This window comes from Gopherus evgoodei, chromosome 8 (genome assembly GCF_007399415.2).
Source record: "Gopherus evgoodei ecotype Sinaloan lineage chromosome 8, rGopEvg1_v1.p, whole genome shotgun sequence".
Lineage (NCBI taxonomy): Eukaryota > Metazoa > Chordata > Testudines > Testudinidae > Gopherus > Gopherus evgoodei.
In genome coordinates, this window is record NC_044329.1 from 97291810 (window position 1) to 97306720 (window position 14911).

At 42.0% G+C, this 14911-nt stretch overlaps 1 protein-coding gene across 3 annotated transcripts in view; it reads left to right on the forward strand.

Annotated features, from left to right (window-relative positions):
- Nucleotides 1-368: 368 nt before the first annotated feature.
- Nucleotides 369-14911, forward strand: part of C8H1orf87 (chromosome 8 C1orf87 homolog) — a 28581-nt gene continuing 14038 nt past the window's right edge. For 2 of the 3 annotated variants that reach the window (XM_030572617.1, XM_030572619.1), the window contains exons 1-8: nucleotides 369-444; nucleotides 1544-1701; nucleotides 3926-4145; nucleotides 8135-8263; nucleotides 8870-9133; nucleotides 10637-10758; nucleotides 12756-12894; nucleotides 14462-14559. In XM_030572617.1, the coding sequence (XP_030428477.1) occupies nucleotides 1586-1701; nucleotides 3926-4145; nucleotides 8135-8263; nucleotides 8870-9133; nucleotides 10637-10758; nucleotides 12756-12894; nucleotides 14462-14559 (1088 nt within the window). In that variant the 5' untranslated portion in view covers nucleotides 369-444; nucleotides 1544-1585. The remainder of the gene's footprint in view (nucleotides 445-1543; nucleotides 1702-3925; nucleotides 4146-8134; nucleotides 8264-8869; nucleotides 9134-10636; nucleotides 10759-12755; nucleotides 12895-14461; nucleotides 14560-14911) is intronic. The other variant, XM_030572618.1, reaches the window with a different exon arrangement.

Below are 14911 nucleotides of genomic sequence, written 5' to 3' on the forward strand. Positions count from 1 at the left end.
ATTTGAATTTAGTGCCACTAATGACCTGAAGCCCCGATTCAGCCGACGTAAGACTCGCTTTACTTTCACTGGGCTCTGGGTCAGAGCTATATGAGCCGGTATGTGCCTGGGGGGAGCGTGGGTTTTTGCTTCGGCCGGGCTGCAGCTGCGCCGCTCAGCTGGCCAGACGGCGCGAGCGCTGCACGGGCCCGGGGCGCCTGCAGTGGAGCCAGCCCCGGCTCAGCTCATCTCCCCGCTGCCTCCCGGAACAACCGGAGCCGCCCCTGGCAACGGCTCCTTGGCTTGCTGGGGCCTGGAGCCGCCCCTGGCAACAGCGCTCCGCGTCCCTAGCAACAGCCGCCGCCTGCTGCCAGACCGCCCCCGGCTGCAGCGGGGCTCCCCGGGGCTCTCCGCGGCCGGCTCGCCGCTCCGGACAGACGCGCCCAGGCAGGGGCTGCAGAAGCGGTGAGCGGGGACGGAGGCGTCTGCCTGGGGATGATGCACCTGGGTCTGCTTGGCTCCTCCCTGCCCCTGTGCTCTGCCCGGCGGGTCACAGGAACACAGTGGGGCCCCTGTGCTTTCCTCTCCGGTTTGGGTAGATCAGCAGCTCGTGGGAGGGAGGGAGGGAGCAGGGGCCCCAGGTTTGTATCATTTTGGGTGGTGCCCAGAACAGGTCCAAGCAGAGCCATCCCGTCCATAGGACGGACCAGGGCAACTGCCCCTGGCCCTGCGCTTCAGCGGGATGCAGGGTCCAGGGCGGCCTGTGGGGGTTAGCAAATGACTCAGCCCCAGCTCACCCCTCCCTGTCCCCTATTCCTCCCCTTCCCCCAAACGCCAGCCTCGCCTCTTTCTGGCTTCCATCCCCCAAGCAATGCTGGGAGCCAGCAGAGTGGGACAGACTGGGGCCTGGTCACTAGCTGCTGCCAGCATCAGGCCCCCTGCTAACCCCCCAGGCTGCCCTGGACCCCGAGTCCCCCTGAAGCACAGGGCCCCCCAAAGCACGGTAAGCCTAAACATTGGTGGAGCCAGCCCAAGTTCCTAAATATTGGTGGAGCACGGGCCCCATGGACCCATATAACTCACCACCTATGGGAGAGGGGCATCAGGAAGGGCCATGTCAGTGTCCCCTGAGAAGCTGAGCCTTATCTGTATACCAGGTACCTTTATGCCCTGTAGTTTTCTTCAGAGGGAAAACCATTCCTTCCTCTTCCTAGCCCATGAAACATCCTGATATGATCTTTGCTCAGCTGATTCCTTCCAATGCTGCCAACATGATCGTTTATCAGAACCTGGGTTTTATTTTTTTTCCTACCAAGAAATTTTGGATTTGAACCTGCAGTCCAGGAAGGAGTGAGTTTGTACAGGCGCACTGGGCAGTTGAAGTAAATCCACATAGATCCATCTAAGTCAATGCAGCTACACCGATATACTATACACCAGCCGAGGCTCTGTCCCCACCCGTTTTGCGGTTCCATTCATAAATGGAGAGAGGCAACTTTCTCTATCCCACTGCCCTCTTACCAGTCAAATACAGTTGGTGATGACATCCTGTTTAATGTTACAGGAGAGTGGGAATGGACAATATATAGACGGCTATTTGTACTTGATGCCAATCATGTCTTCAGTCAGGAATGTTCCCTATGGGGCTGATGCACATACTGAGACTATTGTAAAAATCATTGGGAGCAAGTATGTCAGGTGCATTGTGGAAAAACCAAAAATGTAAGTATAATGCTGAAGAACTCTATAGCATATGAATATAATTGTTTGTTTCAGGAAGCATCACTGAAGGAATTTGAAATGCTGGATAGGTTTAAGACTACAATAAAAATAAAAACAAGATTGCAAATTGTAGCCTATAAGTACTTAGGGCCAAGATTTTTTTTTAAAGTGGGTGCTTAATGTTAGGCTCATAAATCTATATGTAAGCATCTAATTATGCAGCCTGATTTTCAGATTGTGCAGATATTATTAAATTCCAGTGGCGTCCTGGGTATTCAGCACTTTTGAAAATCAGGCACCTCACATGCCAAAATATGGTCCAGGTTATCTAAAGAGCTCAGCAAAAAATGAGGTATTCAGCACCCACCAGCTTCCACTGGGAGTTGTCAAAAGCTGAGGATGCTTAAGGAGCTGGCCACTTAATTTAGTGACCTAAATAGGATGTAATCTGCTCTGAAAATCTGGCCTTTAGGAGTTGGGTTTGCAAAGCTGCCCAGGAGCTGTGAAAACCCAGGGCAACATTTTCAAAAGCACCTAAGTGATTTAGGAGCCTACATTCCATTGAAAGTCAGTAGGCGTTAAGCACTTTTGAAAATTGTAACCCCCATTTATTTCTAATGGGAATTAGTTGTCTGAATCCCTTAGTGATTTTGAAGATCCCACTTCTAACTTTAGGCCCCCGTTTTGAAAACCTTGGCCTAAAAAAAAGATAGCTGGATGACAAATAGGAATTGGCTACTTAAAAAGAAAATGAAACAAGAGATGTTAATATCTAACTTCTAAATCTAGCAATAGAAAACATTTTATCGTATGTGCAAGTAAAACTAAATAAATCAAGCATTAGTTAGGTAGCATTATAGGCAAAATAGCAGCAGTCACAGGAAATGAGATAGTTTTCTTGCAGTTGTGCTTTCAAAAAAACCTCCACCGACTCTCTTTTAAAAACACAATCCTATATTTCTCTTCGTGAACTAGACTGGAAAATTTGGACACCATGACTTATAAAAATTAATGACTTACCACTGGTTCTTCTCATCTAGTTGATAACATATCACATGTAGTAATTTGATGGTGGTGTTTAGTTAACTTGTTTATCATGCATAAAAAAGAAGGGTATTAATAATAGATTATCAACGGTAAGAATTTTCCATGGGCGTTGCCTTTCTTCCTTTTGCCATAAGGGCCGGTCATCAAAAAGAAAATTCAGAAGAATTTGAGTGGTCTGTCTTCCAATTCAGTATGACCTGCAGTCTTAATTAAAGTACATTTGATGATCTCACCCGGTCAGCAGGGAAGAATAGTCCCTTCTTCTAGGACATTACAGTGGGCTATAAGAAATGACCTGCCTTACACAGGAAACCGAGCTTGATGATTACTAACAGAATATGAGTCCAGTTGTTGAAAGTCCAATCTAACATCAGTGAAAGAGTGAGGGAAACTGTGTATAAACCCAGTGGAACCTTTAAGCAAAGATCCATTTTACATTCTAGAACATCCACAGACAAGTGTCTTTGGCTAATCTCTCTGTGCCATCTGTGTGAGATCGAAATCATTGCTGCGACAGGATAATACCACTCCAGTTAGGTCAGTGGTTCAGTGACGCTCACTAGACCTGAGCCAAGTTGACAGAGGAGGTGAACTTTTCCCATGGTGCGGTAAATGTTCAATTGGGCCGGGGAGCAAAAGGGGAAGCTACTGGGGCCCGGTGATTTAAAAGGGCCTGGGGTTCCGGCCACTACTGCAGCAGTCGCTGGAGTCCCAGGCCCTTTAAATTGCTGCCGGAGCCCTGGACAGCGTGGGCCAGGCAGCGTTGAAGGGCTGGCTGGGAAAGTCTGACCCCAGCCCTGCCCCTTCCACCCGAGGCCCCGCTCCTTCCATGGGCCCAGAGCTGTCCCCACCCCCCCACAGCACCACCTTGCCCAGGACTCCTGCGTACCGGTAAGTCCTTTAAGTTACTTTCACCCCTGTCTACAAGTAACGGGACTCAGTACAGGAGTAACTGGATGAAATTCTCTAGCCTGTTACATAGGAGGTCAGACTAGATGATCTAATGGTCTTGTCTGGCTTTAAAAGATATGAATCTAGATTCCACTGATAATATCTGAGGGCTTCAATCCAAGCAACTAACTTTCTAAGAACAGAATTTTGTACTTTACTGTCTAATCTAAATGCATATGGAATATATATTTGCATAAGGCTATGTCTCTGCTCCTGTTTTTCGCAGCAAGGCAAAGGAAGGCACGAAAGTGGAAACTCAGTCTGCACTCCGGAAATTGCCCGCTTGTAATACAAGACAGACACATGGAAATCCTCCCGGTTTCAATAACCCTCTTTGTCAACAAATCAGTTATGACCTAGATTATGAAAGACGAAGCAGAGACAAACAGGAAGAACACGAGTCTAAACAACGGCAAACAAGCAACAGCAGATTTCTGGATGGCAAAGTGAGTTGCTATAAACTGTAGCCACAACATTTTGAATTGCATAATCAGTTACAGGGAAGATCCATGGATAATACTTAATGTTGAAATAACCAGGTCTCTTTGCAGCAATAGGAATATTATGTGCACGAGGAACCTAGCAACGCAATCCTTAGGTTTGTGAGCACTTACTCATGCAAATAGTCCTGCTGAAGTCAAGTTGTATAAGTATTTTGTCCTTAGTACCTTGAGGTTCTCAAAAGGCATTGCTGATGTTAATTCAGCTGCACTGTGTCCCATGAGATAAATAAGAAGGATTATACTCATCTCACAGATGGATAAACTGGTTCACAAAAGTTCGAACAAGAGCTAAACATAATTTTCTGATAGGGCTATCAATTAATCATGGTTAACTCATGCAATTGACTCAAAAAATTAATCACAATTAAAAAATTAATCTTGATTAATAGCTGTTTTAATCGCACTGTTAAATAATACAATATCAATTGAAATGTATTAAATATTTTGGATGTTTTTCTACATTTTCAAATATATTGATTTCAGTTAAAACACAGAATACAAAGTGCACAGTCCTTATTTTATATTACAAATATTTGCACTGTAAAAACGATAAACAAAAGAATTAGTATTTTTCAGTCCACCTCATACAAATACTGTAGTGCAATCTCTATGTGAGAAAGTGCAACTTAAAAATGTAGATTTTTTTGTTACATAACTGCACTCAAAAACAAAACAATATGAAACTTTAGAGCCTACAAGTCCACTCAGTCCTACTTCTTATTCAGCCAATTGCTGAGACAAACAAGTTTATTTACATTTACAGGAGATAATGCTGGCTGCTTCTTATTTACAATGTCACCCAAAAGTGAGAACAGCCATTTGCATGGCACTTTTGTAGCCGGCATTGCAAGGTATTTATGTGCCAGATATGCTAAACATTCGTGTGCCCATTCATGCTTCGGCCACCATTCCAGAGGACATTCTTCCATGCTGATGATGTTCATTAAAAAAATAATAGTATGTCTCCTGCTCTGTTTTACCTGCATTCTGCCATTATTTCATATTATAGCCATCTCGGATGATGACCCAGCACATGTTGTTCGAACACTTTCACTGCAGATTTGAAAAAACACAAAGAAGATGCCAATGTGAGATTTCTAAAGATAGCTACAGCATTCGACCCAAGGTTTAAGAATCTGAAGAGCCTTCCAAAATCTGAGAAGGACGAGGTGTGGAGCATGCTTTCAGAAGTCTGAAAAGAGCAACACTCCAATGCGGAAACTACAGAAGCCAAACCCCCTCCCCAAAAGAAAATCAACTGCTGGTGGCATCTGACTCAAATGATGAAAGTGAACATGCATCGATCTGCAGTGCTTTGGATCATTATTGAGCAGAACCCATCATTAGCATGGATGCATGTCCTCTGGAATAATGGCTGAAGATGAAGGGACATATGAATCATTATAGCATCTGGCATGTAATTATCTTGCAACACTGGCTACAGCAGTGCCATGAGAACGCGTGTTCTCACTTTCAGATGACATTGTAAACAAGAAGTGGGCAGCATTATCTCCTGCAAAAGTAAACAAACTTGTTTGTCTGAGGGACTGGCTGAAAAAGAAGTAGGACTGAGTGGACTTGTAGGCTCTAAAGTTTTAAATTGTTTAATTTTTGAATGTAGATTTTTTTGTACATAATTCGACATTTGTAAGTTCAACTTTCATGATAAAGAGATTGCACTACAGTATTTGTATGAGGTGAATTGAAAAATACAATTTCTTTTGTTTTTTACAGCACAGATATTTGTAATCAAAATAAATATAAAGTGAGTACTGTATAGTTTGTATTCTCTGTTGTAATTGAAATCAAGATATTTGAAAATGTAGAAAACATCCAAAATATTTAAATAAATGGTATTCTGTTATTGTTTAGCAGTGTGATTAATCACAATTAATTTTTTTAATTGTTTGACAGCCTTATTTTCTGGACAAAACTTTTTTCAGCAAAAAAAATTAGATGTAGTTCTAACTGTAATGTTTTGCCAATTCATGTTGGTTTTCCCATATTGTTTGTGTTGGAACCCCTACCCACGCTCCCCAATGTTAGAAAAAATCAAACCTCTTCAATTTTTCACTTCTAAATTATTTTTCTTTTCTTTTTGAAATTTTCTTCCATTTTTTTTTTAAAAATTCAGAAACATTAAAAATGCTTGAAATTGAAATGGAACATTTTGTTTTGGGTCAAAAGAAATATTTATTTTTTCTTTCTTTCTTCAGAATAGCTAGCAAACCAGAAAAATCCATTATTTGCCCAGCTGTACCTGGACCCTAGATTTTTAGAAGTGTTTTGGGTACCTCCCTTTGTGGGTGCACAGCTTGGAATGCCCAGCCTGACTTTGAGAGGCGCTGTACACCCCTGAGTCAAACTGAGTCCTCGAGGTTGTGCTTAGGGGAGGTATGACTTTAAAAATTTAGACTCAGCCTCACTCATGGGACAGTGCATAACAGCATTGTCCTGGGGGGGAATTGTGCCTTTTTGACTGCTGCTCCCTTGCTTGGGGGAATTAACTCACTGGAGCCCTTTACTAGGTACAGCTGACTTCCCCATTTGTGCCAGCTCAGCATGTTAACTCTGCCTATTCCCTGCCCCTTTGACCCTCTCTCTGCCCCCTGCTTGGAGAAGTACCAGACTCACAGTTCGTGTTCTATCCCCCATGTTCGATCCCCTGCGCCAAGAGCAAAAATGAAGGGAGCGTTCATGTGGCCATATAGGTGGAAGGGATCTTATTTGCCTTTATTCCACTGCACAGGGTCACAGTCCTGCCCTTTGGTTTTAAGACCAGAGACAAATTTCCACAGGAGAAGCTACAGAGATTTCTCCTGCCTCAGGGAGAGAACGTATCTGTTTCTTGTTCAGTATGTTCAATAACTTCCCAGTCAGGAAACATATTTCTTCCTTCTCTTCCTCTCTCCTCTGGTTTGCAGTGTCCTTTGCTAAATACCTAACAATGCTCTACATTGTTCCATGCCCAACTCTGCGGTCTTTGTGCAGCTTCCCCTCCATCCCTAGGAATTTTATAAATAAACCACTTCAGCCCTTGTTTTGAAAGGCTGATATTTGGGTCATCGTTTCCGTATTTGGGACCTACTGTATTTTTAATGCAAAGCAAACCACTTCAGGTGGTAGGAGATTAGGAATGCAGTGCGTGGGGAGGATGGTTGTATATGCAGTAGTTATAAGAAAGGGTAATATTTGGGGACTGTCAGAACTGAAAGTAGCTAATCATTTGGTTATGTTTTAAACCTATTGCAAAAGGCAGCTCCTGGCATTCGTTTCTTCACACATCAGGGCAGGTTTAGACTTCAGCAAAGGAATAAAGGAAAGACGTTACCAGTTCAGATATTTGTGCAATAAACTGATTCATTTATGCCAGGTTGCTTTTAGAAATGTTGGGCTTTAATTAATCTTTTGCTGAAAATAATGTGGACTGTTAACCCTAATCTCTAATGCAGGAGAGCATTTCTAATGCTCAGTATGAAACACTAAACAATGAGACTTTCTACCCCTGCTACTGGAAAGTTGGATGCATTCCATAATTGTAACAAAATGGCTAGTGTTTGGGAGCACCACTGCCTTCTACTAGATGGAATTAGAATGGCATATCTATGAGTCATAGCCACTATAATGCCAGCAGCTGCTGGAGAGTTTCCTTCATCTTAGGGGTAGGGGAATGTTTTCCGAGCTGGAGGAGCTAATTATACTAATAAAATGAGAACTAATTTAATAGCTGTTCCAGTTAAGTATGTCTTCAGGATGTATTATTGTTGGAGTTTAAACATGTTTGCTTTCTGAAAAGGAATCACCAGCATATATTTTGTATGACAAAATATTTGTGTATGTCAATATTTGTACTCAGAGTATATTTTGGTTAGAACACAACTATTTCTTTTTCTTTGATTGCCTTATGTCTAATTCCACGTTTGTTCTTCAAGGTTTTGAAACCACCAAATATTCATTGTGTGTCTGTCCCATCGGGAGATCAGTCTTTGTCCTACATTCATGCCCTCCAAAAGCCATCCCTTAGAGCTCGGTCTTTAAGACAACATGTAGGACATCACCAGGTAAATGTTGTGAAATATTGCCATAACTTGTCATCTATTAAATATTTTCAATGACAATTTGGTTCAAGTGTTGGCCTGCTAATGATGGGCTCAGTCCTCAGCTAGACCAAGTTTACAATCTGAACAGGTGAGGGGAAAGAGGGGGAAAGGAGTCGGGGGAGGGGGACTCTAAGCCACCTTTTTATCTCCCTGATCCTGAGCCTGACAAAACAGCCTTTGCTGTAACTGAGAGCAGCTGCAGGGCTGCTCTAAATTATATCACCAGCAACTGAGAATCTGGAAACCACCACAAGCTCCCATCTTCCAACATTTGACCCTAGCATGTCCCCTAGACCAAAGAGGGGAACTGCAGCTTTGCCAGCTTTGTGCAGCCCCAGGATTCCTCTGTGGCAAATGGAATCCTCAGCTGTCCATGTAGGGGCAGCTTTTCTTCTGTTCCTCAGCTTTAGCATGCAGCCAGGGGGCTGACTGAACCGCTGTTTTGCTCAGCCCAGCCATTGTAACGACGTTGTAAAGCAATCTCCATTCAACCATCTGCTTTACCATTCTTCAGTTGAGTTATTGTATATTATATAACCAGATGTTTCTTTTCTAAATGATTTCCAGCAGATCATATGCCAAGGGCCAACAGAGTCACCTGAGGAAGAGGATTCTCTCCTGGCTCTCGTCAGAAATGAACTCAGGCTGGGTCCTGTTAGGTTAGCCGAGTTAGAAAAACTGCAGAGAGAATTTAAGATGCTGCATCCCATCTCCAGATTTCTTCCTCAGTCCCAGCTGAACTCCCTCCTTCTGAAGCATGAAGTCCCTCTACAATTACCAACCGTCAAGCTCCTCTTTGAGAGGTTTTCTGAGGCAAATGACTCTGAATTGGTATGTTCATCTGAATGTCTTAACTGGGGGAAAAAATCAATTAATCTTTTTCAAAAAAAATTTTTTTTTCTTATCCAGGCAAGTCAAGTAAATAGAAGAGAGAGGTTAATGAGCAGTAACGTCCTTAGCTTAGACATGCTCGTATGTTAGGCTTTATTTGTTATTCGGGATTAATCAGCAAATGTGGCCAAAACAACCTTTGTGTTTTAGACATTTTCTGTCTTCTAACATGCCTCCAGTGTTGCTATTGTAATTGATTACAGTAACTGACAGCAGAAGGGAAGTCGCAATATACTGGCAATTTTGCTTATGTATCACTGCCCATAGTGATTGAACTACAGATGTAATCAGATGGGATTTTCAGAATCATTCAGCGTCATCCTAATTCTGGAAGTTTTACCCTCGATTTGAAAGGGAATCGAGTTCGTCCAACATTGATTTTTTGCAAATCCCACCCATTGGCTCCAACACAACCGCTAATGTAGATTCTTCTTCAGCTCAGGTAGTAGAGATGTGTATTATTGTGCTAAGTATCATGCCTTGTGCCTTGTGTGCTAAGTATCATGCTACTACATTCAGTGGTGCTGGACCAATTTTTTTTAGTAGGTGTGCTGAAGGTGGAAACCATGTATTTGGGTTGTTATTAGTACTTCAAGCCAGGGGATGGCAACACCCCCAGCACTCCTTGTTCCAGCACCTTTGGCCACTGTCAGCATATTCCACTCTCTCTCATACCGGTACATTTACAGTTACATTTGTGACCTACTTTGCACCCCTTTCCTGGACCCCCCGAATGATGCCTTCTCTTGTGCAGGGGACGCAGGGGTAGGATTTGCTCCTCAGTTTTAACATTAGCACTTTCTAAATAACAATTAGCAGGAAGGCAGGCTGTGTGCTGTGAGGGCTCAGTCAGCTTAGCAGTGCAGTGGGTATTGAGTCCTGTTAGGGGTATGCGGAACGAGGCACAGGGGAGCCCTTGTCTCATGGAGTCATTTCTATAATACTGACGTAGGCCTGTATATCAGTCCTCTGACGCACACCCTCACCCAGCTCTTCCTGCCAGATCTCCCCATACACACACAAGACCTCCAGCTGCCCAACTCTTTCTTATCCCCCAAAACGTTCTGCTGCTAGTCCACTAATCCGAGACCTGTCTCCCTCTTCTCCTTTTGCCCTCCACTGGCCTGTAAGAGCCTGGCGCAAAGTCCAGTGAAGTCAAGAGAAAAGACTCCCATTGATTTCAATGGACTTCAGTGGGCTTAACTGTTCATTTCAGGGGATTCATTATACATCATGTACAAACATAAAAAGGCGCAAATCCAGTATTTTTCATGTGTGAGACACCTTTTAACTTTGTAAGTAAAATTAAATGTGATTTTCTCCCCTAAAGCACTTTACTTTCACTTTAATTTTCTCAGGAAGATGCAATTTACGGGAGAGGTTATAACAGACTGACATTTACCTATGCTCTTTGCTTGTGTTTGTACCTACCTGTTTTTTAAGGTAAATTCTGAAGAGCTGATTCAGTTTCTAAGACTAGCTGCAGCAGCTGAAATGCAGAATATCAAGACACCTGATCTGAGTCTTCAAGCGAAGAGTGTAACTTTAAAGGATCAAAGCAAAAGGTTCTAGTTCTATTTTTAAAATGTATTTATTACTCTAAACAAATGAGAAAAGTGTCTAAGAAATCCTCCTTGTCCTGGTTTTCATTTGAGTGTTGTATTTTCAGAATATTTTCAAGCCTACTCTTTTCACTGAGGATTCTGAAAGCAAAACTGATTCTTCAATTATGAAATTAAAATGCATTTTACATAGCGTAGAAGCGCACAGATTTTCTCTTGCATCCATTCAAACCACTACGTGTTTTGGGTCACTGATCACCTACGCTACATACTGCTAGAAGAATCATCTGAGATTATGCAGACTCCCCTTTACTTAACCTTGGCAAGGGAAACAGTTTCAATTAGAGTCAAGATGCATCTGAAGAAGTGGGTATTCACCCACGAAAGCTCATGCTCCAAAACGTCTGTTAGTCTATAAGGTGCCACAGGATTCTTTGCTAGTTTCAATTAGAGACAATTTTAATAATTACCTTTTTATCTTTGTGTGTGTAATTGTGTGTGTGTGTATATATATATATGAGAAATGCTGTTTTGAAATCACTGGAGACTGAAGTATTTTATGTACAGAATAAGTACAGTACATACTCCCCCATCAACGTAACTCAACTGGATGAGAAAGGCTCCCACTGTTAGAGCAATGATCACACTGCTGAAACTGACAACAAGGGTGTTGACAGTGACTGTGACCTTATGTGATGTGAATATCAGTACACTAGAAATTGGATTTGAAACCACTATCTCATTTCTTGTAGTCCACTGAGCAGCCAACAGAGGGCAACAGACTTCTGTTACCGCTAGCCAAGGCTGGAGTTTAGAACCTGAGGCCCAGTGGTGACATCTTTTGTAGAGCTGGGAGAAGTTTTTATCAAAACTCTTTTTCAGGAAAAAATGCAGATCCAGATTGCGTCAAACTCACCAATTTATTTTAATCGAATAAACAAAATGAAAAGGACTTGATTGTTCATTTTTTAATGAATTGTTTTGATTTTTGATTCAAAATGACTTTTTGGTTTGAATTTCCTTCAATTTTATTTAATATTTTAAAATGTTTTTAAAAAGCTCAAAATCAAAACAAAACATTACCTTATGGGACAAACAAAATGTTTCATTCAACCCAATTTTTTTTTTTTTTACTTTTCACTTTGCTGAAAATTTCAGAAACTTTTCATTGTGGGTGGACCTGAAATAATTTTTTTTTTTACCTTTTTTTTTGTTGCAACTGACAGACAATCAAAAAACTCAGTTATTGATTATCTTTTGCTCCATTATCAGTCCACGGAGCCACCCCTTGTCCTGTACATTCCAGTCACTGTGTGGCACAGCAGCATTACGCAGTACCAACAATGTAATAAAGTTAGGAGCCATACACAAGTATGTCATTATATTTACACATGTATTGAGCTATGCTGTACCAGAAAAATCCTGAAGCAAAGATCAGGCAGGTATTTATGATGTACAGCCAGCAGTCATATCAGCTCACCTATTCTTGGATCAGATCCTAAAAACAGTTGGCCCGGTTGATTACTGAATGGGAAACCTCCAAAGAAACCCCAGGAGACATTACTGGTGGTTCAGTAGATGGCTTTCCTTCTTTCTGAGTCAGTATTGAACCAGGCCCCAGCATGGAGATAGGAGGCATTTAGAAGTACCATCTTTTAGGTGAAACCAAAAATCCAAGGTGTATATACCATTAAAAAAATCTTAAGGCATTTTTCAGATGAATCACAGTGTTAAGCCTGATAATATAGCCAAAATGTAATTATGTTTTCCTTACCATGGCATTTTAGCTGGATTTGCTGTTTTTCTTTGCTTTCTACCCAACCCTGTTTTGTTGTGTCGCTGCGATCTGTTAAACAGCTGCCCCAGAACACCTCAGGGGTTCTCTATGGCCTGGGAGGGCAGTATACTTGTAGAACACTTTGGGATCCCCTTTGGGGCAAGGTGAACTGGAAAATATTATGTATTATTTTTATGGTAATCTGTATATTTTGATCTTCCAGCTCACTGGCTCCCGAAGACCCATTACAGATCTTGAAGCAAATGTTGAAGGAATATAAGGGGGAACTAGACATGGAGAAACTGAGCCTGAGTTTTCAAAAAGAAGATAAGTCTTTCTCCGGCCTTCTCTCTCTAAATGAGGTAAATAGGCCCCAACACAGGTTTCGGTCTAGTCATGTAATCACAGGCAGACCACTCTCATTTAATAGCAGTGTAACACACTTACAGCCACAGATGGACCATTTGTGTCAGTTATACGCATAGATCCTGTTACTATTGCAGAATGCATTTCAAAGCTTTATTTTTATGCTTAAAAATAAGAAAAGAATGTGAATCCTGCAGAACTGCTCTAAAATATATATGTCTACACTGCAATTAAACACTGGTGGCTGGCCCGTGTCAGCTGACATGTGTCACAGGGCATGGGCTGGAGGGCTATACAACAGCAGCAGTGTAGACATCCAGGCTTGGTCTGGATCCCAAGCTTTGGGACCCTCGCCCCTTGTGGGATCTCAGAGCCAGATCTCTTAGTGCAAAGCAGACATATCTAGAGACACAGACTTTAAGAAGTGAGGAGACCCTCAAAAACCAATGAAGTCAATGGGAGTTGAGAACACTTGATACTTCGCAGAATGTGCTGGGCTTATATTGCTTTTGGTTACTGCTCTGCAGTATCCCAACAGCAGTGATCCCATGTCTTTGTTAAGGTAAAAAATTGAAAGTCTGTGGAGTGGGAAGAGCTGAAGAGAGGGATGAGTGAAGAGGCTAAAAGCTAAATCCTGGATTTGTTATACTTTGTGGCTTTTGTCAAGTTGTGGCTTTTGTCAAGTTCCTATATGACTCCCATGGGATTTAAAATAATAGAAAGGCTTTAGAAAACAGTACATCATCTTCAATGATAAATGATGTGCCTCATGCCTACAGGTTGGCTCCTTGGAAATTCAGTGTTGAATCTGAGAAGAATTTCTAAGCAGAGTGAATGCTTGAGGCTTCATACCATTCAGGAGGCAGGAACGAGCAGAGGGCCATGGTGTCAGAGATCTGAAAAAAGGAGGAAGGGACGAATTAGATGAACTGTGTTGAATGTTGTTCAGTTTGGGGGTATTCAGCACAGAATTCTGAGCTCATCTATTGTTTTTTTTTAAAAGAAAGATTTATGAGTTATGCTTAAGAATTATTGTAAAGCTGATTGGAAAATGAGGGGAAAAATTCTGTAGAAAATTTCATTTTGTCAAAAAACAAAAAAAAAACTGAACATGTATGGCAGAAAACTGCCAGATCTGCCCAAACTTTGGGGTTTTCAGCTTTCCAATGACAAAACAAAAATGTTCAAGGAAATTGGATGCTTTCTGTGAAAACTTTAATTTAGTTGAAAACCTATTTTCTATCCTAGAAATGGTTTTGAAGGAAATTTTTCAGCCAGACCTTATTCTTAATAAGATCTGCTGGTAATTTTTCTGCACAGACACTTGATTCCGTTTGCAGAATTTGCACATGGAGTTTAGCGTGTTAAATGACTGCAGAATCAGGCTCACAAGAAGAAATGGCTCAGTCCTGGTCACAACTGCATATGTGCATATGCTGTTTTACTAGACTGTTTGAAAACACTTTGCCACGTATCTTTTATATTGCAGCTGATGGCTGTGATGTGCTTTGCCGTAGATAATGATACCCCAAATTTCAGTGGGAAATCTTATCTTGTTTCCAGATTGAGACCATTTGCCAGAAGCATAGACTAACTCTAACTCCTTTATTGCTGGAAGCTTTGCTCAACAACCATGACTTGTGCAAACAAGGCAAAATACAGTAAGTTTTTAATACCATTCAGACTTGATAATTCCTTCTAAAATAGGCATTTGATTGTACAGGGTCAGCCTCACACACAAGCGACAAAGCCAGTTGCTCTGTGCATGGGCTTCTCCCATCCCACTGTTTTTAGGTGTATCATGGAGACTTTCAATTCACAGGCTGGCCCAATCTTCGCTCTGCCAGTGACACTGAAATGGGAGATCACTCACTGATTTTCCATATCCCCTTCCTGGGAGCTTGAGATCCCACTTTTAGTTGGGACCCTGCCAGTTATAAGATTAAAATCGGGCTGACTTTGGTCACGGATACAGGGTAGAGTTCCTCATAGCATGACTGGAAGGAAGAAACC